This window comes from Parambassis ranga, chromosome 2 (genome assembly GCF_900634625.1).
Source record: "Parambassis ranga chromosome 2, fParRan2.1, whole genome shotgun sequence".
Lineage (NCBI taxonomy): Eukaryota > Metazoa > Chordata > Actinopteri > Ambassidae > Parambassis > Parambassis ranga.
The window spans coordinates 45,598,199-45,623,039 of NC_041023.1; the positions used below are offsets into that span (position 1 = coordinate 45,598,199).

Below are 24,841 nucleotides of genomic sequence, written 5' to 3' on the forward strand. Positions count from 1 at the left end.
TGAAAGTCAAAGGAGGAGAATAATAAAGAGAGTCTGTCTGAGAAGAAACCACTGCAGCTGAACCACAAAGGTGGATTTTACATGAAGGTTATATCAGCACAGACTCCTCATCCTCATCTTCATCACTTCCATCATCTGCACTGGAGACATTAAACATTATAGGGTGTAGTAACACACTCCCGTCCACTAGATGGAGCTGATGCTCCTGAAACTGTCTGTTCATTTCCATAGAGAGCCACTTTGCATCAGCAGCAGCATGCTCCAGTGCTCTGACAGACTTTATAGTCCTGACAGCTGAACACTGGATGACTGACAGCTGTCCTTCATCACAGCACAAACCCTCCTCATCAGAAACATGACTCTGACCTGCGTCCTGGTCTGGACTCTCCTCTGCTGCTGCTTCACAGGTAAAGTCCAGAGAATCAAAGTCCTCTGTCAACATCCGTCCCTCTGACATGAAGACGCTGCTTTATGTCTCTGTCTCTGTGTCCTCAGAGTCCAGAGGACAGGTCACAGTGACTCAGTCTGCAGCACAGAGATCTGCTCCAGGAGGCACCGTCACCATCACATGTACAGTCAGACCACAGGTTGCTATTGGACCCAGTAGTGGTAAAGATCTGTTACACTGGTACCAACAGAAAGAACCAGCAGCTCCAAAGCGTCTCATTTACAGAGTTGATGAAAGAGCATCAGGGATTCCAGATCGTTTTTCAGGCAGTGGATCAAAGACTGACTTCACTCTGACCATCAGAGGAGTTCAGGCTGAAGATGCAGCAGTTTATTACTGTCAGAGTGCACATGAAATCAACAGTCAAGCTGTGTTCACACAGTGAAAAAGAGTCGTACAAAAACCTCCCACAGCTAAAGAGGAACTGACTGCTGCAGCTTCTGCACACAGTGACCAAGCGGCAACCTTCGGGGCTCAAAGTGGAAGCCCATGCGGAAGTGTCAAAACTTGTAATTCACGCTGCAACAGCTGGGGGCTGGCTCCAAAAGCGAGTCATTTCCCATAGACTCCCATGTTAAAATGGCCGACTTCACAGCAGAAAAAAACATGTTTACAGCCTGGTACAAAAAACCACTCTGGTCTCAGATGATAGGTTCTCTGCTAGTGTCAATTGTAGGGAGGGTGAATTTTTTTACAACTCACTCGTTTCAATTGTATTCGGACTTAAAATTACGCCTAATTATGGGCGTTGCCGCTTGAGTGACAGACAGTTGACGTATCACAGTGTGAGTTTCCTGCTTCCACGATCGCCCGCCCCCCTAAACCCCGCTCGTGCTCCCCCTCTTTGTCCATATTCGGAGTTTTAGTTGACGTGACGCTGCCAACATGGCGGCGGTCATCAAGTCCCGGAACCTCCCACCGAGCCTCAAAACGGCTCTTCAGAAACAAACGGGTGACGTCACGGAGGCTCTGTCCATAGTTTTTACTGTCAATGACAGTGACACACTTCAGTGAACACACACACACACACTCATTAAAACTCATTTAATAACCCACGTCTCATATCAATCTTCCATTTCTTCTTGAAAACATTGTTGCTCACTGAAAATTAGAGGTGGGCGAATCACTGACTTCTGACCATGACAATGACTTCTTTGGACGCTTTGAAGCACTCAACAGCACTCCTGCACAAAAAAATCACATCCTCTCCCACTGACCAGGTATTCTCCCTGTCCCGAGCCAGCGTGAAGACATCTCTCAGCCTGATCAACACACGCAAAGCTCCTGGTCCTGACAACATACCTGGCCGTGTGCTCAGAGACTGTGCTGAGGAGTTCCTGAGGTGTTTACAGACATCTTCAACATCTCACTGAGCCAGGCTGTTGTCCCCACCTGCTTCAAAGCCACCACGATCATCCCTGTGCCGAAGAAGTCCACTCCCGCCTGCTTCAATGACTACCGTCCAGTAGCACTCACACCCATCATCATGAAGTGCTTTGAACGGTTAGTCATGAAACACATCCAGACGGCCCTCCCTCCCTCTCTGGACCCCTTCCAGTTTGCATATCGGCCCAACCGGTCAACCAGTGATGCTGTTTCCACAGCACTCCACACAGCTCTCACCCACCTGGAAAATAAAGACTCATACGTTCGAATGCTGTTCATAGACTTCAGCTCAGCATTTAACACCATCATCCCACAGCAGCTCATCAACAAACTGGACCAGCTGGGGCTGAACTCCTTGCTGTGCAACTGGCTGATGGACTTCCTTACCGGGAGACCTCAGACAGTGCGGGTCGGCAGAAACACATCCAGCACCATCACAATGAACACCGGGGCTCCCCAAGGATGTGTGCTGAGCCCCCTCCTCTTCACTCTGCTGACCCATGACTGCACGCCAACACACAACTCCAACATAATAATAATAATAATAATAATTGAAACCTTTATTAGTCCCACAACGGGGAAATTGCTTAAGGCAGCCCAGCAAAGAGCGCCATACACCAGTGAGTACACTGGAGGGTATGCAGGTAAAGTGCCTTGCCCAAGGACACACAACAGTGACTAGGGAGGAGTTGGGATCGAACCACCAACCTTCCTGTTACTGGACAACCCTGCTATACCACTGCGCCACTGCTGCCCACAACATCTTTGTGAAGTCTGCGGACGACACAACTGTGGTGGGTCTCATCTCCGGTGGAGATGAAACATACTACAGGAATGAGGTGCACCTTCTGGCCGAGTGGTGCAGAGACCACAACCTCTCCCTGAATGTGGAGAAGACAAAGGAGATGGTTGTGGACTACAGGTGAGCACACAGTCAGCACACCCCTCTGACCATCGACAGTGCTGCTGTGGAGCAGGTGAGCAGCACCAAGTTCCTGGGTGTGCACATCACTGAGGACCTCTCCTGGACTAACAACACTGCATCCCTGACCAAGAAGGCACAGCAGCACCTCTACTTCCTCCGCAAGCTCAAAAGAGCCAGAGCACCCACCCTTCACACCGCTTCTTCAGTCTGCTGCCATCAGGAAAGAGACTGCGCAGCCTCCAGGCCAGGACCAGCAGACTGAGGGACAGCTTCATCCACCAGGCTGTCAGGAAGCTGAACTCTCTCCCTGCTGTGCCCCACTTTCTCCCCCTTCCCTGACACTACACCCCACCCCTCATACCAGTCTCAATAAGCTGTTATTATAAGTTAAACCACTCCTGTTTATATTACGCCAACTGCACTGTCTTGCACTATACATCTTTTGCATTCTTACTGCATTGTGCCTTCATTTTGTGCCTTGTATTTTGTGTCTGCCTCATTGTAGGTACATTTTTTTACACTTTATATTTATCTTTAGTTTTTAGTTACATGTTATATGTTGCGGAGTGAAGAGCAACGCAATTTCGATTCTCTGTATGTCCAGCACATATAGCAGATTTGACAATAAAGCTGACTTTGACTTAACTCTACTGTGTCTGTGCTGTTACTGTAACTGTGGGACAAATCTTAATGTTAAAAAATTTTCCCTCTGTGATAAATAAAGGAATTCTGACTCTGACAGAGACATCACCACTGAAACACATGATTGACAGCCTCTGTGTGCTGAGCTCAGTGAGTGTCTGTCTGTCTGTGAGGAGCTCTGCACTCAGGCCTCTCCAGTAGTTAGTATCTTTACGTTTCCAGTTGATGGAGTGTTGACAGAATCTGTAAAACAACAGTTCACAGTTCGTTCAGGAACTGCTCGGGTCTGTACTGAGGGGCACAGAGTTTCCCTGTTTTTTTCAGTGTAAAGACAGAGCTGTATGCAGCCGCTTCACCATGGTTACAGTGTTTTGTTTCCGAGTCTGTGGAAGGGGGTTCTCGTGCCACTGTGCAGTTCCCCCTGATCATACGTTCCTCTTACACACGAAAACAGCACTACAGTCAAATTATGTCAAATTCCACGATATTCCGTGTTAAAATGTAAATTCTGTTTTAATCTGCCAATTCTACGATTCCGTCCGTGATTCAAATCAAACGGCACAAAAAGCACAAACCTGGCAGAGTTCTTAGTCTGACACTCACAACACAGAAAGAGCCACACAACAAACTGCTGAAACCAAACACACACAAAGTCCAGCAGAGGGACTGCAAGGAACCAGCAGCAGGCCAGAGAGCCATCTCTACAAAGACCTGCTCACACAGACTCAGACAGGTGAGATCAATCCCTCAACCAGGTAGGAGGAGCCAACCTGGAGGCAAATCATCCAGCAGGCCCAGGGCCGTCCCTCAGTGTCGTCATGTTGAGTGTTTGTGTTTCATGATGATAACTTTCATGCTGATTCGGACAACAAAGGGTTACCAGCTGCTCTTCATGTAGCACCCACCGCTCTCTGTGACCTTAGACTCAGTCACCTCACCCTCAGCTGGAATGATGGGGTGTTAGGGTTCAGTGTGTAAGCTAGCTGCCACCAAGGTTTACCTATTGAAGTGACCTCATGATACTCTGCTGGTAATCAGATTACTCTATCCAATCTAACAGTAGATGTTTTCTCCTTAGACACACTTTAAATCACTGATCCCAGACAACTCTTTGTAAAACACTCAACACATGTTGACTGAACTTTTGACCCCGTGTACAGAACAATACTTTACCTTTGGTAAACACAGAGCCAGTAAACACATGATAAATTACAGCCCTTTGAAATAAACTGCTCCCTCTGTAAATACTGTGAACATTACTTTGACCTTACAACCTTACTCGGCACTTCTAACTGGCCTTCTCCCCAAAACATCAACTCATTCATTTACATTTCTCCCAGATCTCTGAAAAACACTCGACCTGTGGATAAAGTCTCTTTCCTCAGCAAAGTAACACTCAACTGGTTTAACTCACAGTTCAGCGTGGAGCCTGAAGAACCAGTCCTCGGTCTGTGGAGAAGAAATGAGATGACAGCGGCCATGGCCTCCTCTCCAGGAAATACACCGAGCCCGCTTCAAGGCGGAGCTTGACCAATTACTGCAGGTGACACTGATTGACAGCTGCAGTAACCAATCAGACAGAGCAGCTGAGAATAAAGGCTCAGTCTGTAATGACCTCTTATTCAGATCACTTCAGTTTTCACAGCTTATTCTTGCAGCTTTATTTCTACATTGATCGACCTTTTAATCCTAAATTATCTTCATCAATAAGTTAACCATTTCCTGCCCATTTACTGATATTATTGATATATATTTATGATTGGATTCATGAAGCTACTTTCAGCTGGTTTTCATCCACCACATCATGCTTTCATTGAACAGTGCGGGTTCACCTTATTTAACTCCCTTTCATTTTTACACTGGGCTACATTCACATAGATCAGAGGCTGTAGTTCATCAATACTTTCCTCTGCTGCAGCCTTTAAACAAACAACTGGGATCATTAAGTTGAAGTCATTAAAACAAAAATACACAAAACCAGCAGAACACAACAATCTGACACAACTCAGAGACACAACATGAGCTAACAGAGCTTCAAATGATCGCTAGTTTCATTGTGTGTGAAATGAACTGATCAGCCGACAGAGGTTCACTCTGATGTTTGAAAATGATTTTCATTCAGTGTAAATATGAGTTGTTGTATTTTCAGAGTAAATTGCTGCAGTTTTTATTCAAACCTTTGTTCGAGTGCAGCTGCTGATCAGTTCCTCTTTAGCTGTGGGAGGTTTTTGTACGACTCTTTTTCACTGTGTCAACACTTCTTGACTGTTGATGGCATGATAACTCTGACAGTAATAAACTGCTGCATCTTCAGCCTGAACTCCTCTGATGGTCAGAGTGAAGTCAGAGTCTGATCCACTGCCTGAAAAACGATCTGGAATCCCTGATTCTCTGTGATCTACATAATAAATGAGCAGTTTAGGAGCTGCTGGTTCTTTCTGTTGGTACCAGGATAAGAGGTAAGCAACACCATTATAGAAAACATCCTGACTGGTGGTACATGTGATGGTGACGGTGCCTCCTGGAGCAGATCTCTGTGCTGCAGACTGAGTCACTGTGACCTGTCCTCTGGACTCTGAGGACACAGAGACAGAGACATAAAGCAGCGTCTTCACGTCAGAGGGACGGATGTTGACAGAGGACTTTGATTCTCTGGACTTTACCTGTGAAGCAGCAGCAGAGGAGAGTCCAGACCAGGACGCAGGTCAGAGTCATGTTTCTGATGAGGAGGGTTTGTGCTGTGATGAAGGACAGCTGTCAGTCATCCAGTGTTCAGCTGTCAGGACTATAAAGTCTGTCAGAGCACTGGAGCATGCTGCTGCTGATGCAAAGTGGCTCTCTATGGAAATGAACAGGGATCGGTCTGATCAGCTGCTGATCAATGGATCAATCACTGTATTGGATCATTGATCAGGAATCAATATGTTTTTCAATCAGAACAAAGTGATGGATGTCAGAATCTTCAGTCGTTTCATTGATTTGCACATTGATCAGCTGAGTGTGACAGACACAGTGTTTCAGAGTCAGAGTGTGTGTCTGTGTGCAGTCAGAGGTTTTTGTACGACGCCTCCATCAGTCTGAATCACTGTGGTACACGTTCGGTGGAGGAACCAGACTGGATGTTGGAGGTAAGTTGAAACTTTTCATTTCAGACTAATTCTTATTTGTTGTGTCCGTTTCTGATCAGACAGAACAAATAAAAACCATCTTTCAGTCTTTATGTTGAATTTTCTTGGTGCTCAAACACACAGTGACTGTAAAAAGTGACTGTGCTGAATTGAACCCATGAGGATGGTTCAGAGGGGGCTGACTGCTTCTGCTTCTAACGGCTGGATTTTGAGGAGTGTAGCTCGGTCAGACAGTCGGAGCGCCCGTCTGTGTGCAGTCAGAGGTTTTTGTAGGACGCCTCCATCAGTCTGTGTCTCTGTGGTGGACGTTGGGTGGAGGAACCAGACTGGAGGTCGACTGTAAGAACCTCTGACTGCTGCTCAAACCCACAGAAACAACATGTGTTCAGCTCACAGTGGATGAACTGAGTCTTTACTGGATGACTCCGATCTGTTCTTGTTGTTGGAGGCTGTTTAGCTCATGACTGATACACAGAGAAAGTTTAAACCTGAAAGAAAACACATGTCAGTATTTTAAATGTAGTCATTGTTGAATGTTGTTGGAATCATTTGTGTAAAATGTGTTTTTAAACATTGGAAACATTTCAAATCCTCATTAGAACCATCATCATGTCCCTCAGGAGCTTTTTACCTTCAGTACTGAAACCTGTCTGTTGCCACGGTTCAGCAGTGATGCCTGTCTGTTGCCGTGGTTACCGAGCTCAGAGAGGGAAGTGAAACAGTGAGGAGCAGTTTCCTCCCCTCTGAGGACCAGCAGCTGGACTTTCTGTTCTCTGTCTTCATGTCCTCTCTCTGTCTCCTCCTCCTCCTCCTCCTCCAGTGGGTCCAGTCCCCCCCTCCCTGACGGTGCTGCCCCCCTCCAAAGAGGAGCTGCAGAAGGGCCAGGCCACGCTGCTGTGCCTGGCTGACAGAGGCTTCCCCTCTGACTGGACCCTGTCCTGGAAGGTGGACAAACAGAACAGGGACAGCTCGGAGCAGAGCCGGAGCACCGCGCTGCTGCAGGACGACGGGCGCTACAGCTGGAGCAGCACCCTGAGGCTCTCTGTGGACCAGTGGAGGACGGCGGGCTCTGTGACCTGTGAGGCCAGGCAGGGCTCCCAGAATCCAGTGATACACACACTGAGCACAAACCAGTGCTCCCAGTCCTGAGTCTCTCTCTGCTCTCTGTGACTCTCTGTCTGCATCCCTGTCGCTTCAACATTTAGAAACAAGTGAACAAAGTTTGGACTTCATGTGTTTGTCGTGTTAACTTTAGAGAAGAACCATGATGACTGTAAACAACAAGAACAAAAGAACACTGACTGATGACTGAACATCCAACATGTGGACGAGTTCCTGATTAGAATCATCAGTGACTTACTCTTTCTTCACTCTCATGCTTCTGTCACATTTTCTATTCTTTCATCACAATAAAGACTTTTTCATCCACTCAGCTGTTTTTGTGTTTGAATCAATAAATGTTGTTTGAGCTGAAGTGAAAGTCAAAGGAGGAGAATAATAAAGAGAGTCTGTCTGAGAGGAAACCACTGCAGCTGAACCACAAAGGTGGATTTTACATGAAGGTTATATCAGCACAGACTCCTCATCTTCATCACTTCCATCATCTGCACTGGAGACATTAAACATTATAGGGTGTAGTAACACACTCCCGCCCACTAGATGGAGCTGATGCTCCTGAAACTGTCTGTTAATTTCCATAGAGAGCCACTTTGCATCAGCAGCAGCATGCTCCAGTGCTCTGACAGACTTTATAGTCCTGACAGCTGAACACTGGATGACTGACAGCTGTCCTTCATCACAGCACAAACCCACCTCATCAGAAACATGACTCTGACCTGCGTCCTGGTCTGGACTCTCCTCTGCTGCTGCTTCACAGGTAAAGTCCAGAGAATCAAAGTCCTCTGTCAACATCCGTCCCTCTGACGTGAAGACGCTGCTTTATGTCTCTGTCTCTGTGTCCTCAGAGTCCAGAGGACAGGTCACAGTGACTCAGTCTGCAGCACAGAGATCTGCTCCAGGAGACACCGTCACCATCACATGTAGAGTCAGACCACAGGTTTATGTTGGACGCAGCAGTGGTAAAGATCTGTTACACTGGTACCAACAGAAAGAACCAGCAGCTCCTAAACTGCTCATTTATTGGGCAAAACACAGAGAATCAGGGATTCCAGATCGTTTTTCAGGCAGTGGATCAGACTCTGACTTCACTCTGACCATCAGAGGAGTTCAGGCTGAAGATGCAGCAGTTTATTACTGTCAGAGTTATCATGAAATCAACAGTCAAGCTGTTTTCACACAGTGAAAAAGAGTTGTACAAAAACCTCCCACAGCTAAAGAGGAACTGATCAGCAGCTGCACTCTAACAAAGGTTTGAATAAAAACTGCAGCAATTTACTCTGAAAATACAACAATTCATATTTACACTGAATGAAAATCATTTCATATCTAAATATTTAATGCTGAATATTTGTTAGGTTTCTTTATTCATTTTACTCACTTTAATACTTGACTATATTTCTATTTTAGTACTTTATTTAATTCACTCTTTTAAAGTTTTGATTTTTTTTTTTATGAAAACAGCAAATGGAGCAGCGCTCCCACATCACGTTGTGTGCTCTGGTATATAATGACAATAAAGGCTTTCTGATTCTGGTTTATCAAAGCTTTTAACATTTGCTACTTACCTGCAGAGCCCCAGTCAGGACTGGCCTCTTCTTTCTTTGGACCAAAACGGGCTCAACAAGCCTGAAATTAAATCAAAATTAAAGTGGTGCAACAAACAAGGACATAGCAGTGCATGTGTGTGTGATTGCCGTGATATATCACAACTATTTATTCAGCACTCCTGATGAGACTCACTGCTACTCACACATACTTACCACTAGGGGTCATCGCAGGCCTACTTCACCCAGGACACTGTTCAGAACCGCAACACAGACAGTTGGCAACTTTACCCAGACCTCTGTTTTTCTGTTTAATGGAACATTTGCTCATGTGTTTCTGCATTATTTACCTCGACATGTTTCCACTGCTTCCTGTAGTCTTCTTCAGAAGTCACGTGACGTCACCGGGGACGTGTCCGCTGATCATCAGTCACCTGATCAGCTGATTTTATGCAGGTTGTGGCGCCATTCTCCCACTACTCCAGGTAGTAGGGGAACAGCGGCACCTGTAGTCCGGCTTCTTCAGCACAGTGTCCCAGGTGTGGGACAGCAGTCTGGTCTCCTCAGTACAGTGTCCCAGGTGTGGGACAGTGTGAATGTCTGTCCTGTCGTTGGCCCGCTTCCTGATTTCGATTGCCTCCTTAATGCAACGTTTGAATTTGTTGTCCTCGTTGCCGATTACTTTTGGGACACCTGGGAAAATCAGCTGGCGGACACGTCCCCGGTGACATCACGTGACTTCTGAAGAAGACTGCAGGAAGCAGTCGAAACATGTCAAGGTAAACCCTCGTCTTCCTTTGAGGTTCTACTGAGAACTGTTGTTTTGTGGAAGGAGCAACGATGTATTGTAGCAACAAAGAAATACTTAAAATAAGAAAACACGATGTTACTGAGATACATAAACAATCATGACACAAAAAATTTTCACAAAGTTCTTCATTACACAATCATCAAAACAACACAGGCTTCACCAGCCAATGAGTTACATGGTTTCATATCGGCCTCACGCTAATCCTCTGCACTCTTCTTCTGACCCGACCTAACTGCTCTCGTACGCAATAAACAAACACAGCGACATTCAATTTTACTGTATTCAGAATTCACACCTACAAAAACATTTTAACAAATGAATGACACGCTGTACAGCCACGAGTACAGCACGGATGACGTTTGTTTTCAGCATCAGGAGATCTTCTGGAAAACAAACACCAAGTAGATACCTGCACAGAACAAAAGCTGTAGTTAACCCTCGGCTGGCCTTTAAGCACACACACTGTATCGATACTGGTCACAAACTATACTTATGTACTTGAACACTTGTGTGAACCCGGTCCAGGTTTTTTTTTGTAAAACGACAAATCTCCATGAAGTTTAACAAAGGAAAACATTTGTAGGACACTTTAATCAAATAATGAAAAGCATTACAAATGATTATTGCCAACTTCAATAACTTGGACAATGTCATGATTTGAGTTTTATGTACATTTTCTGGTCGCTTCCGGATGTATAATGAAGGTTAGGCGTTATCAAAGGCCCCGTTCACACTGGAGAAAGTCAGTCCAGCTAGAGTAGGATTGTATCTGGATAGTCTTTAAGCTGGATATGTTCAGACCCATTTTCAAATCTGGCTATCACACAAGCGTGTCTGCACTCAATCCGGCTTAATCCAGCTTGTTTGCAGTCCTCCAAACCACTAGGTGGCGCCTTGTAATATACAGTCCTCCAGACCGTGTGTGCGCATGCGTCATGCATTTTTTTTGTCCTGTGAACCGGAAGTAGCACATCGCTAACCGGAAGTAGCACATCACTAACCGGAAGTATCATGTCACTAACCGGAAGTAGCACGTCACTAACCGGAAGTATCATGTCACTAACCGGAAGTAGCACATCGCTAGCCGGATTCGCTCGCCACATTTGCGTTCACACCTGAGCCACATTTGAGCCAATCCGGCTAGATCCACCTCTCGTGGATGGATCTAGCCGGATTGAAATCAAACTGGATACAGCCGGATTCGAGGTGTTCACACTCAGAAAAAAACACATCTGGATTGATCTGGATGCGGCCCTAATCCCGCTTTAGCCAGATTTATTTCCCCAGTGTGAACGGGGTATCAGAGGTCACCTTACAAACAGTGAACTACAGTCGTCTTGTGTTTTTTTTATTTTGGGTTAGGTGGGTTAAGGGGTAGCTGATTTGAACTTGAACAGCAAGTCAGTGCTGGCCTCTGATGTGTTTTAATGTAATGACAGAGAAACTGATGACCAGCTATCTTTTAAGGATCATATTCAACATGTTGCTCTTATTAGGATTTGACTACAGAGACCAGGTTTGCTTCTCCTTTTGTGTGAAACTAAAATTAGTGGAAACCTTTCCGCCTGTTGCCGACTGTGGAGATCTGTGGTATATGAATGCTTCTGATCGCTGCCTTGCCATGCTGGACGGTGGTTATCACGGGGCTCTAAGGTTCATTACTAAATGTGGTCCCGTCACTCACCATTGTGTGCGCTGAAGTGAACTGGACGTCTTTATACGCCCGACGCCTCTGCATTTATTCATTTACAAAACGATTCTAGGCATCACCCCTCTTGTCTTTCTCGTCTTTTAACAAGAAACATGGAAGTCATGATCTCCGTTCAATGGATGTTCTGCAATTATTAGTCCCCAAAGTTCGAACTGAACTGGGCAAAAAGGCGTTTAATGTAACTAATGCTCTTGGCCAGGTCCCCCCTGTAAAACAGACCATTGATCTCAATGGGACCAACCTGGTTAAATAAAGGCTAAATAAAAACAATACAAACTTACTGGCTGCTTCCCATTCCGATCTGCTCAGCGTTCCCTGAAAACAAAAAAAGAAAAAATGTTGAACAGAAATGGACAAAGCCGACTGAAGCACAGTGGAAACAGCGGCAGACTGACCACTGGTGGCCTCACTCCAGCTCGGGCGCAGTGCTCTTTGGCATGGCGGTACTCCCCGCTGCTGCCTGTGGTCTGACCGTCTCCATCCTCCAAGGGAAATGGCTGAAAACACACGTGGTATGTTACAGGGATCCTCACAACAAGCTTCATCAGCTCATTACTCTTCAGTAGCAACCGAACAGATGATATTCGTTAATAATTGGCTGCATTATTATTGATTATTGAGAATGCACCGCTGTACCTCTAAAGCCGTCATCTTCATCATCAGGCTGCGATGATGCTCCTTCTTCACCTTCTCCTCAAAGAACTCGGAGAACCTCTGCCTCAGCACCAGCCGCATGTTGTAATTCTTGGCCATGCTGCCAGCACAGCCAAACACAGTTACAGCCGATATCAGCACACGTCACTTTTCAAAGCATCCGATAAAAACATTGTTCGCAAAAAGTGGACAGGCTGTGAAATGTAAATAGGAACAGAATGCAAAGAGAAAATGTAAAACATGTGATACTTAAAAAAAAAAATAGGACAAATAGTCCACAACAGAGGATTATCGCCCAATCCAAGCTCATTAAGAAACTCACTTCCTGTACAATGTAATCAGTAAAAACAAAGAACTCAAAGAGTGTAACACACCTGGTGGACTTTACAAGCACCAATCACAGGAGGGGTTATAAATCTGAATATTTACTGAAGTTGTGGTCAGTGCAGCTATGGATCAAAAATGATCAACCCCTACATCACAGCTGTGAAATGCTGATTGGCTGATGTTTTGTTTCAGAGCTTTGATGTGGTCCTTGATACATTAATTAACAGGGGGGCCTGACCAACTGGGTTGATGCTCCCACCACCAGACGTGTCTGTGGGGACGGTAGTTTTAGGGTTGAATGCTTCAGCCTTTCTCCTTTAAACTAAATCCACAGAACCTCTGCAGAACCTCTGCAGATCTGAAGCAGAACTGAAGAAGCCACTCGAAACATCTTTATACATATATATATATATATATATATACATATACATATATATATATATATATATATATATATATATATATATATATATACATATACATATATATATATATATATATATATACATATATATATATATATACATATATATACATACATATATATATATATATATATATATATATATATATATATATATATATATATATGTGTGTGTATATATATATATATATATATATATATATATATATATATATATATATATATGTGTGTATATATATATATATATATATATATACACACACATATATACACACACACATATATACATATATATAATTATTAAATGACTGCATTCTGTTTCTGTTGACATGGTAATCTTGGTTCGATGTGTGGTCCATCGATGTTTGGTTAACGTCTGCATTGTGCATTCACAAAAAAAATATCTTACTGTTCTAAAAGAGGGAAGTAGACGAGGAACTCGGGAACGTCCACAACATCCTCCAGGCTGAAGTGATACTGACATCCAAACAGAGGGTAGTCACCTTTGGACCCAAAGGAGACTTTAAAAACCTCGTTACCAAACGACAGAGAGTCTGAGGCCTCCAAACGTTTTCTGCAGACGGGGAGGAGGAGGACAGAGAAGCAGGACCAGAGTTAACGTGCACAGAGTTCTATACAGACAGAACACATTCTTCATGCTCACAAACAGGAAGCATCAAAGCACTGAGCACAGAGTTTCAAGGAATCCTTGCACTTACACAAGTTCAAAGGCATCTGGCGTCGTTCCAATGAAGAAACCTCCGGGCTTCAGGCGCTCGCAGGCATTCCGGAGCATCATGTCAGCCTTCTGCTCGCTTTCAAAGGAGTAATGATACACAAACTGGCAGCTGCAGACGTCAAACTGTAGCTCGGCGTCCTCCAGCTTCTCTGACAAAACCTCCTGCACAAACGTCAAAGGTCACAATGGTTTCAAGAGACACCGAGAAGGACCAGTGATACATGTGAGCGTACGGGGTCCTTGGTAAGTTCAGGGACACTGACTTATCAATCAACGGTCACACGGCGACCTACGGGAGCATCTACACGGGTTCAGATGAAGCTGTTCTACCTTGGTGCAGTCTGCAGTGATGAACTGGGCCTTGAAGATCTTCTCATTGATGTGACTTTTCCTCTTCATCTCCTCATAGCGGCTCTGACACTGTTCCACAGACACTCCTGCGATATCTGAACATGCACAACCACAGTAAGTACCACAGAAAAGTTACCATGCAGTTACTCAGTAAACAAACATATCAGCACCTGCGCAGACCAGGTGATCGATCCCTCCTCTTCTCCACTTAAGCAAGTCTCCTCCTTTTCCACAACCCAGGTCCAACACAGACACCCGTCGACATCCTCCCGCCCGCACCTGCTCCAGAATCTCCCCTGTCAATCAACAGGTTCATTCGGGTCATCAGGAAACAAACATGAAGCGCTGACTGATGATGAGCAGTGTTGATCAGATACCTATCAGAACGCTCTTCATCCAGTTATTAAAGTTCCTCATGAAAAAGATTCTGCTTCGGCTGCGAGCTGCGAGTCCCACTTCCTGGAGGCTGTTGTAGTGACTTGCCACCTTCACACTGTGGTCGATCACCTGACAGATCAATGACACGCCGTCAATACCGCCACCTAACAGATCAATAACATCCTGTTCAAATGCTGGTCCAAACTATTGAGAATTTACCAGCTTCTTCTTAGCACACTCCTCCTCCTCCTCCTCTTCCTCATGTCTCCTCTTCATTTGTGCCTTCTGACCCCGCCGTCCTCCTCCAGGACTCGGCCCTTCCTCCTCCTCCTCCTCCTCCTCTCCTCCATCCTTCCTCAACAAAACATCCATATTTCACCCTGAAAGCAGATGTCACATGCTCCTCAGTCGGTGTGTAACTGTCACTGTGTGCGTAGCTTAAAACAAAACGCGAGAACAATGAGAATCAGAACCAGGACTAAGACTCAGTAATGAAAAGATTCTGATTCTTTCTCCAGCAGAACTAATAGAAGCGCTTGCAAAGAAATGAAAGGACTGATTGTTGATCCTAGTCTGCTCACAGGCTAATAAGTGCAGCAGCACATCACAAAAGGACCGAGCTCACTCTGGGTTTCTACTCTGGTCTAGTCTGGAAAGACGAACACACAGCTGCTCGGCCCGGCTGGGACCAGAACCAGCGAGCGGACCGAACGCGCCAGCTGCTTATTGACAAACACAAACACAGCAGCAAGTGTTTAAAAGTTGAAAGAGAGAAAAGAACTCACGGTGCAGCGCAAACAGGACGCGTGCGCTCTGAACTGCTTCCGGGTGCTCGTACGTCATATTCTTGCGTCTCATCTGGAACAACATGGCGGCAAAAAAAAAACAAGCTTACAGAAGGACGATCGTTCTTCCCCTCGGGAGGTTCGTGTCGCCGCAGCCGAGGCCGTTTCTCAGCCTGCGGGCTCGTCTGTGTCGTGGACCTCGAACCGCACCAGTTACCCCCGAAGTTCTGTTCGTCCTCAAACACGTGCCCACCATCGACCGCATCCCCGGATGTCACTGAGTGACGTCAGTCCTCCTACAAATAAAAAGCAGAAAAACGATTTGAGGACCTGGAGCTAAAGTCCCACATTTATTACTATTTTATTTTTTTTATCTACTAATATTTATTTACATATTATTGTTATTATTATTATTATTATTATTATTATTATTATTATTATTATTATTATTATTATTATTAGTAGTAGTATTATTATTGTTATTGTTATTGCTATTATTGTTGTTGATGTTGTTATTATTATTCATATTATTATTATTATTATTGTTATTAATATTATTATTATTGTTATTGTTATTATTATGATTCACAGCTTCTTCCCCAGAGCTGTGAATCAGCCCACTTTCCCAGACACATCCCACCCAAAGACTGAGCAATAAGTCTGTACACAGACAGACTGTACTTTTGAACAATGCTGCGATATATTCACACTGCTCACTTTAAAAAAAGTTAATTTGCACTGTTAGTTTTACTGCTTTTATTCTGTATTCTATTTTATATTTATTTAGATATATTTTGCCTTTTTTCATTCCTGTGTGCCTTAAGCCACGAGCTGCTAAAGAAAATTTCTTTGTGCCTTGCATAGTGACAATAAAGATTCTTGATTATTATTATTATTATTATTATTATTATTATTAGACCCAGCAGCCAGGACACTCACACCTGGCCAGGATGAGACACAAAACTAAAGAAGCTGATTTTTTCAGAAAGGATAAAAGAAGGGACTTCTTCCAGCGTGTCTTAAATGCAATGAACTCCAGCAGGGGGACCTGCAGCTCCTCTTTCTGGGCACAGATGCTGGAGCGTCACTGACTCAGCCACCTCTGATAATTATCACAGAGAGTGAGCCTGATAGAGCAGGGCAGCAGTCAGTTTGCCCTCTGGTGTTTCTGCTAAGGTTCACACACACATTGTGAGTTTTTGACTCCTAAAAATGATGAAACAGTGGTTTTTGTTTGGCTGTGAAGCTACACACCGGAGCCTTCATGTCATGTTCCCAACGATGAGCAAAAACACACCAGGCTGCTTCTGCTCATGTGAAGATTTCTGTGTATGCAGGTCAGCTTTGATTTGATGTCAGTGGTCCTGATGTGTGCTGATGTGTATGAACGCTCTTATTTCTGAGTGGATGACTTGATGTGGACAGACACAGTGTGCTTCAGTTTCATATCAGCTGATCCTGGATCACTTTCATGCAGTGATCCTGTCTGGTATGTCTGTAATTCATCCTGCTGATGGCGATCTGAGAGATGAGACTTATTACCCTGCTGGCAGACACTCTGGCTCGCTGTTGTCCAACGGTGCCCTCACCAACTCACTCCAAAGATCAGTTAGCAAGAATCCAAAAACTAATAACTTTGGAATTTTTCATGAAAAGACCCTAAAACATCTCAGAGGACATGCCCTTTACAAGGTCACTCTGTTTGGTCACATGACATATTCATATCCAGCAAGAGGAGTTTGACCTCTAGTCTCACAATCCATTAGATCAACATGTAACATAAAGGGGTTCAGATTCTTCAAACAGGAAATAATCATGAGGGGACGAAGGCGAAGGAAGCCATTGGCTGGACACCGTGGGCACAAGGCCTGGTGGAGGGAGACCTTGAGTGGACGATCTAAGGATGGAAGAGGCCGGTGGGACCAAACGTACATGTGCTATATGCTTGTGATGCGACTCAGTCTAACTCAGGTTGAGTATTTTATGTTCTTCTAACAATCCATGTGAACATATTGATGAAAACCCCCAGTCTTTGGGTCAACTCTAGCTTCTGTGAATGTCGCACGGTCATAAGTTTGGCCGTCTGGTCTAATTGTCTTGTTTTAATATCGTGGTGCCTCCACTCTGGAGCAGCTTGATGAATGCTGTAGTGTTTCCTATGGTCATCCTCTGTTTCAGGTCCATCTCTTCTGCTGCTGTGGAGGGGCGCCTTCAGACAGACACAGGATGGAGGATGGATGGGTGAAAGGAATGGATGGACTGATTAATGGATGGAAGGCTCTATAAACATGTAAATCTGACCTTACAGTGTTTCAAAGCTGCAGCGCTGCTGAATGAAGCAGCGCTGCTTTAAAAAGCTTCTTCAGCCGTTCAGCCGACTCTCCGTTTACACAGAAAGACGTTTTCAGACAGAAGAGGCTTTGATACTCAAATACCACACAACCCTCCGAAACCCCCGAACCTCCCCACTGCCCCCTTTAACCACCCCCACCATTATCAGTGTGTGTCTGTTAGAGGGGGTATCTCCAGGGACAGAAGCCATTTCACCAGCTTTTTCTTTACAGCACACACACACAGACCTGTGTACGACTGTTTCTCCTGGCTCTGGCAGTAAGCGAGCAGAAGACATAAGGTTGATAAACAGCTGCTAACAGGTGTGTTACTGATCCAGACAAAAACACCTTTGTATTGAACCGATGTATGAAGCAATACAGCGGGACAGCTTAGTGACATCATAACATGTGAATAAGACGGGATTGTCCCTAGCCAAGACGTGTGTTTTTTCCGGGCTGGACGCCTGACCAGTTGTTACGGACTTCTTGAGTTGGTGAAGTTCAGAACTGGTTCTGGTTAGTCCGGTGGGTCAGATCTGCAGTGGTCAGTGTGGTGCTTCAGGTCTGTGGTGGATCTGGTTCCAGGTAAAGCGTTATTGTTCTGCTCTGATTGTTGTTCAGGTTCTATCAGAGCATCTGAGTCCTGTGAAACTCGACCTGCTGCTAATGTCCAGACTATGTGTGTTTGTTCGATGGGGGATTCCCTGAACTGTGAGGACGCCAGGAAATTCCACAAAGACTGTGTGTGTGGGTGTGTGTGGGTTGTCCTGGCATTGTTGCATTTTAGTTTTAAACTGTGTCATTAAATCTTTTGCGACATGAAAACAACTCTTTCAGAATTATTCTTTTAGAATGACTGTTGACATCTGTTGGATTTACTCAAGAATCAAATCCAACTTCGAGGCATAAAAGATGTTAGAAGTTACTTCAGACACTCGGGAAAATAAATATGTTGCCTCTTCATATCTTATGAACACACAGAGGAGGTCATCTGTGTCTCAAGTTAAAGTAGGGTTCAGCCTTCGTCCTCACAAATACAGAAAAACCTGTGGGTCAGTGAGTCTTCTTCACCTCCGCCTGTCGAACATTCACATAGAAACCTGAACCTGCCGCACACACACACACTAACAAACACACACTGAGGTCCGTCCTCTGTCCCGGTGACATTTAGGCAGATATATAAACCACCGCCAGACGCTACGAGCCAGAAGATTCCTGCAGCCCAATCCTGAAGTACTGTAACCGCCACCTGCCTGCCGAGCGTTCACCTGCGCCTACCCGTCGTAACCGATCAGGGACCTGTCTGACCTCACAGCACCATGCTCACCAGGTAGGTGCATCCTCTCACACACACACACACGAATCAAAATCAACAGTGAGCATGGAAACAGAGGCGATCTGTGTGTTACCCTAACCCTTTTAAAGCTTCTTGATCTTTGCACATCAACGCCAAAAATGCAGCAGGTTTCCTTTCAGTGTCATCGTGTCCTGGCAGCCCATTGGCTGAAATTTGTGATTAGTTAAATGTATGTGTATAAATATTTGGAGTATTTTTCTATCCCGATTATTAAGCACAGCTGTATTAACATACAGTTAAAAGTGCCGTGCGACAGCATCAAATCCGCCGAGCGCTCGGTGTGATCTCTGTATGATGAGCCCGCTCTGAGGATTTGTTTGTTCCAGGAACTTTGTCCTTCTGTTCTCTCTGTTCGTCCTGCTGGTGGAGGGAGACCTCGACTCCAACGGTGAGCTCAGAAGTGATTCATGATCCCACATCACATCTGTATGTGACTTTATAACGAAATGTTGCCGTTCACAGATGCTGCAATACAAGCCGTGTCAACAGGTAACTCATGTCTTTGTCCCATACACATGCACGCTGACTGCACCTGTCTGTCTCTGACCTGTCTCGCCTGTCTGTCAGATAAAGATTCAACGTCTGATGAAGCTCCCACAGGTGAGTACACCCTAACCCTCTCACTGCAACTCAACCGGACATTCTGACTGAAGTGTTGTTGTTGTTGTTCCAGAGAGCATGAATGCTGTCTCTCCAGACCAGCCTGGTAAGACCTCAAAAACTCATTTACTGCCTTTATTTTTTACAGTTTACATCATGACCATGTGCATAAAAGATGAGGCTTTTTTCAGCTTGACATAACTTCATAGGCAGCTCCACAAATCCCAACACCTGAACCAAAACAAGCTTCATGATCAAAAGTTTGACTGAACTTGGGGAATCAGAGATGACAGAATAACCATTAAACACAAATGTGTAACTTCTGTAGTTATTGTGTGCACATCATATTGTGCATTGGTTTGTCCATGTGGGTTTCTGCAGATTTTTCAAACCATAGACGAGAGCTCAACCAACGCCTGCAGCTCGTACAATAATACATTCCAACAAGGACATTACATGTCAGTGAAAGTCTCTGCCTGCATCAGTCCTTCACAGGACACTAAACACAACAATGCATGTTGTAGGGAGTTACTACATAAACTGTTTACACTGGTGATGCACAATCACAACTCAGCATGACGGAAACATCCTTACTTCCTTGATTCCAGATGATTCCCACACTTATGGAGGAGGGCCATCAGGTAGGGACGGAGCGCTGACATGAACATTCTGTGTTACACAGCTTCAATCGTCATTCACTCGTTCACCTGTCCACATGTGTTTCAGACATCAGCAGCTCCAGTTCAGAGACAGCAGACAGTGAGAACAACTTTGTGGTTTCATGTATTTTCACTCATCCTCACAGTTTACTGTAGAAACCGATCATTGGACCTCTTCATTCATTCATTTGATTTGAATGTGTTTTTCTGTCAGCTCCAACAGCCAATCAGGTGACTGCCTCTGGTACGTGTCATCTTTACAACTATGGAACATCTGAGTTAACTTCTGACTGACTGACTGACTGACTGACTGATTTACTGACTGACTGACTGACTGACTGACTGTTTTACTGACTGACTGACTGACTGACTGACTGATTTACTGACTGACTGACTGACTGTTTTACTGACTGACTGACTGATTTACTGACTGACTGACTGACTGACTGATTTACTGACTGACTGACTGTTTTACTGACTGACTGACTGACTGTTTTACTGTCTGACTGACTGACTGATTTACTGACTGACTGACTGACTGTTTTACTGACTGACTGACTGATTTACTGACTGACTGACTGTTTTACTGACTGACTGACTGACTGTTTTACTGTCTGACTGACTGACTGATTTACTGACTGACTGACTGATTTACTGACTGATTAACTGACTGATTTACTGACTGATTGATTTACTGACTGACTGACTGATTTACTGACTGATTAACTGACTGATTTACTGACTGATTGATTTACTGACTGACTGACTGATTTACTGAATGACTGACTGATTAACTGACTGATTTACTGACTGATTGATTTACTGACTGACTGACTGATTTACTGAATGACTGACTGATTAACTGACTGATTTACTGACTGACTGATTTACTGACTGACTGACTGATTGATTTACTGACTGACTGATTTACTGACTGACTGATTTACTGACTGATTTACTGACTGACTGATTTACTGACTGATTTACTGACTGACTGATTGATTTACTGACCGACTGATTTACTGACTGATTGATTGATTCATTGATTGATTGACTGATTGATTGACTGACTGATTGATTGCAGAACCAGCTGTAGCAGCAAACAGTGTGGAGGAAGAAGACGGTAAGACAGCAGCACCTTTACTCACTATGGAACTAAACAAATAAAGTAATAATGAATAAGTCCAGTAGGAACCCTGTGGCTGTGGAGCTGTGGTGTATATATGAATCTCTGCCATTTATTCTGTCATATGTTAACAATAAACAATAATAATGCTATAACAATTAAGACTAAATCAGCAGACTTGTCTTCTAACTAGAAAACATACTGAGCTAGGAGGTAGTGGAGGCTGAACTCACCAGCATTAAAACTGTCACTCAGCTATTTCCTTTGGTTTTGGTCTAACAGACGATGAAAGCGCCGACTCTGAAGAGGCAGGGAGGAAAAAGTTCAGCCCTCGCTCGGCCAAACCTCAGAGTCCCGCCCACAGCCATCCAAACCCCGCCCATGTCCTTCAAAGCCCGGCGCTTCCACCACAGCCAATCATCCCCCAGCCAAAGGCTCTGGTGAGGAGCCGAACATCCAAGAGGCGATCCAGGACCAATCGTCGCCAGATATAACTCATCAGCAGTAGCACACAATGATCACATGATAATGCAGAAATATGTAACCTATCACACACACATGTGATCGTATGTACTCCCAGAAACTCACAGGCACTGTATGAACACGCATGTGGAAGATAAAACACGTGCAGCATCGTGTTCCCTTTACTCTCACTGAAAACGAACCTGACTGCAGACACAGCAAGCCTTCTGATTGGGTGTCTGACCACAACAAATGCCAGTGTCCAGGATGCAGATCAGACATCTGGGAGATAAGGGTCACCGTATGAAATCACAGCTGTGAATACTGATCTGCTGTTTGTGAGTTTGTCTTTGATATTTGAATGAAACATTAAACTGGTGCATCAGACGATAACAAACCACCATGTGACTTTTTTGATTTTTGTTGTTGTCCTCTGTAGGAAGGCCCCAGATACACGCTTTCATCTGGGCCCTGGAAGGTGTCATAAAGTTAGACACTCACATACCTCAGAGTATTAAAGCTGCTTGTGGTGTTCCCTTCTTCTGTTTGTTCCTTTTATCTTATTTTAATAAAGTTAAACTGAACACTTGACCCCTGACCTCTGCTCCTGTCCACATGGAATTACTGAGCTGGTTTTTCATGGGTCACTTCAAGTGTTCATCAATAACTAAACTGAAGCTGTCAACTTCACTGAGTGATGGAAGTAAAAACCTAACTTTGCTGTGTAGCACCTCCTGGAGGACAGATAATGGAATGATTTCTGTTCCGGGAACACAGGCCTGGGACCTGATGGGGAAATAAGTCAGTGCACCACTAGAGTCATGTTAACAGCAGCTCAATGATCAAACATGCAGCTTTCATGAGAAGCATCACTTTACTCTGTGGCTCCAGACACCACTGCTGTGTATTCAAGGGATTGTGACAGCAGATCTGTGTGTGTGTGTGTGTGTGTGTGTCTGTTTGTGTGTGTGTCTGTTTGTGTGTGTGTGTCTGTGTGTGTGTGCATGTGTGTGTGTGTGTGTGTCTGTGTGTGGGTCTGTGTGTGTGCATGTGTGTGTGTGTCTGTGTGTGTGTATGTGTGTGTGTGTGTGTCTGTGTGTGTGTGCATGTGTCTGTCTGTGTGTGTGCATGTGTGTGTGTCTGTGTGTGTGTGGTGTCTGTGTGTGTGTGTGTCTGTATGTCTGTGTGTGTGTCTGTGTGTGTGTCTGTATGTCTGTGTGTGTGTCTGTGTGTGTGCATGTGTCTGTGTGTGTGTCTGTGTGTGTGTGTGTGTCTGCGTGTGTGTGTGTGTCTGTATTCTGTGTGTGTGCATGTGTCTGTGTGTGTGTGTGTCTGTGTGCATGTGTGTGTCTGTGTGTCTGTCTCTGTGTGTGTGTGTGTGTGTGTGTCTGTGCATGTGTGCACGTGTGTGTGTGTGCCTGTGTGTGTGCATGTGTCTGTGTGTCTGTGTTACATACTTGTTTAGTTGAAGCTGTTGCTGCAGAAACAAACAGCAGCTCTCAGCAGTTTAGTTCAACACAATGAAAAATGTTGTTTGTCTTGAATTTCTTTTAAAATGAGTCAGTGAGACAGAGACAGAGGCAGAGGCAGAGGCTGAGGCTGAGACAGAGGCTGAGACAGAGAGAGACAGAGACAGAGACAGAGACAGAGACAGAGATAGAGGCTGAGGCTGAGACAGAGACAGAGACAGAGACAGAGAGAGACAGAGACAGAGACAGAGACAGAGACAGAGATAGAGGCTGAGGCTGAGACAGAGACAGAGACAGAGACAGAGACAGAGATAGAGACAGAGATAGAGGCTGAGGCTGAGACAGAGACAGAGACAGAGACAAAGAGAGACAGAGACAGAGACAGAGACAGAGATAGAGGCTGAGGCTGAGGCTGAGACAGAGACAGAGACAGAGATAGAGACAGAGATAGAGGCTGAGGCTGAGACAGAGACAGAGACAGAGAGAGACAGAGACAGAGACAGAGACAGAGATAGAGGCTGAGACAGAGACAGAGACAGAGACAGAGACAGAGACAGAGACAGAGATAGAGACAGAGATAGAGGCTGAGGCTGAGGCTGAGGCTGAGGCTGAGACTGAGACAGAGACAGAGACAGAGACAGAGATAGAGACAGAGGCAGAGGCAGAGGCAGAGGCTGAGACAGAGACAGAGGCTGATGCTGAGACAGAGACAGAGACAGAGACAGAGGCAGAGGCAGAGGCAGAGGCTGAGACAGAGGCTGAGGCTGAGACAGAGACAGAGGCTGATGCTGAGACAGAGACAGAGGCTGAGGCTGAGGCTGAGACAGAGACAGAGACAGAGACAGAGACAGAGATAGAGGCTGATGCTGAGACAGAGACAGAGACAGAGACAGAGACAGAGGCTGAGGCTGAGGCTGAGACAGAGACAGAGACAGAGACAGAGACAGAGACAGAGACAGAGGCTGATGCTGAGACAGAGACAGAGACAGAGACAGAGGCAGAGGCAGAGGCAGAGGCTGAGACAGAGGCTGAGACAGAGACAGAGACAGAGACAGAGACAGAGGCTGAGGCTGAGGCTGAGGCTCCATCTGTGTTTCACACTTTTTATATTTACTTCAGAGTAAGTGACCGGACGAACATTCAAATCAACAGAAGTGATCAAGACGCCTTCAGGTAAAATATCCAGGAACAAACATTCCTGCAGCTGTTATCGTGTTTTATCTACATTGAACCTGTTCATCACCTCCAGAGGTCACATGACTCTACTGCCATTGTCCGGACGCTTCCTGTCCCCTGGTGTCTTTCCCTCCCCAAACTGAGACTCAGCTGATTTCTCAGAAGAGAACCCCGGACCTACTTAGAGGCTGTTAGCTTGCTGACACACACACACACACACAAACACACTGACAGATTTATCCTTTTCTCTTTCTTTCAGTGTTTTCTGTCCTCAGATGACCTCTCTC

General features: G+C 45.0%; 1 protein-coding gene and 2 gene segments (V, D, J or C); 2 read left to right on the plus strand and 1 right to left on the minus strand.

The window, feature by feature from the left end:
- Window positions 1–355: 355 nt before the first annotated feature.
- On the plus strand, window positions 356–7,961 carry LOC114449949 (Ig kappa chain V-III region MOPC 63-like). The segment is given in 5 exon segments: window positions 356–407; window positions 496–810; window positions 2,089–2,102; window positions 6,496–6,529; window positions 7,350–7,961. Coding segments are annotated over 5 exon segments (744 nt in total).
- A 391-nt stretch (window positions 7,962–8,352) lies between these two features.
- Window positions 8,353–8,831, plus strand: LOC114445161 (immunoglobulin kappa variable 4-1-like). The segment is given in 2 exon segments: window positions 8,353–8,405; window positions 8,494–8,831. Coding segments are annotated over 2 exon segments (390 nt in total).
- Window positions 8,832–10,111: 1,280 nt separating this feature from the next.
- rnmt (RNA (guanine-7-) methyltransferase) lies at window positions 10,112–15,652 on the minus strand. The gene is made up of 11 exons (XM_028427018.1): window positions 15,373–15,652; window positions 14,807–14,967; window positions 14,587–14,716; window positions 14,380–14,505; window positions 14,189–14,304; window positions 13,839–14,020; window positions 13,529–13,693; window positions 12,351–12,468; window positions 12,110–12,211; window positions 11,996–12,029; window positions 10,112–10,412 (listed from the first exon to the last, which is right to left on the minus strand). Exons 2-11 carry the CDS (start codon window positions 14,957–14,959, stop codon window positions 10,375–10,377), a joined length of 1,164 nt encoding a protein of 387 aa, XP_028282819.1. The 5' UTR covers window positions 14,960–14,967; window positions 15,373–15,652; the 3' UTR covers window positions 10,112–10,374.
- Between the last annotated feature and the right edge of the window lie 9,189 nt (window positions 15,653–24,841).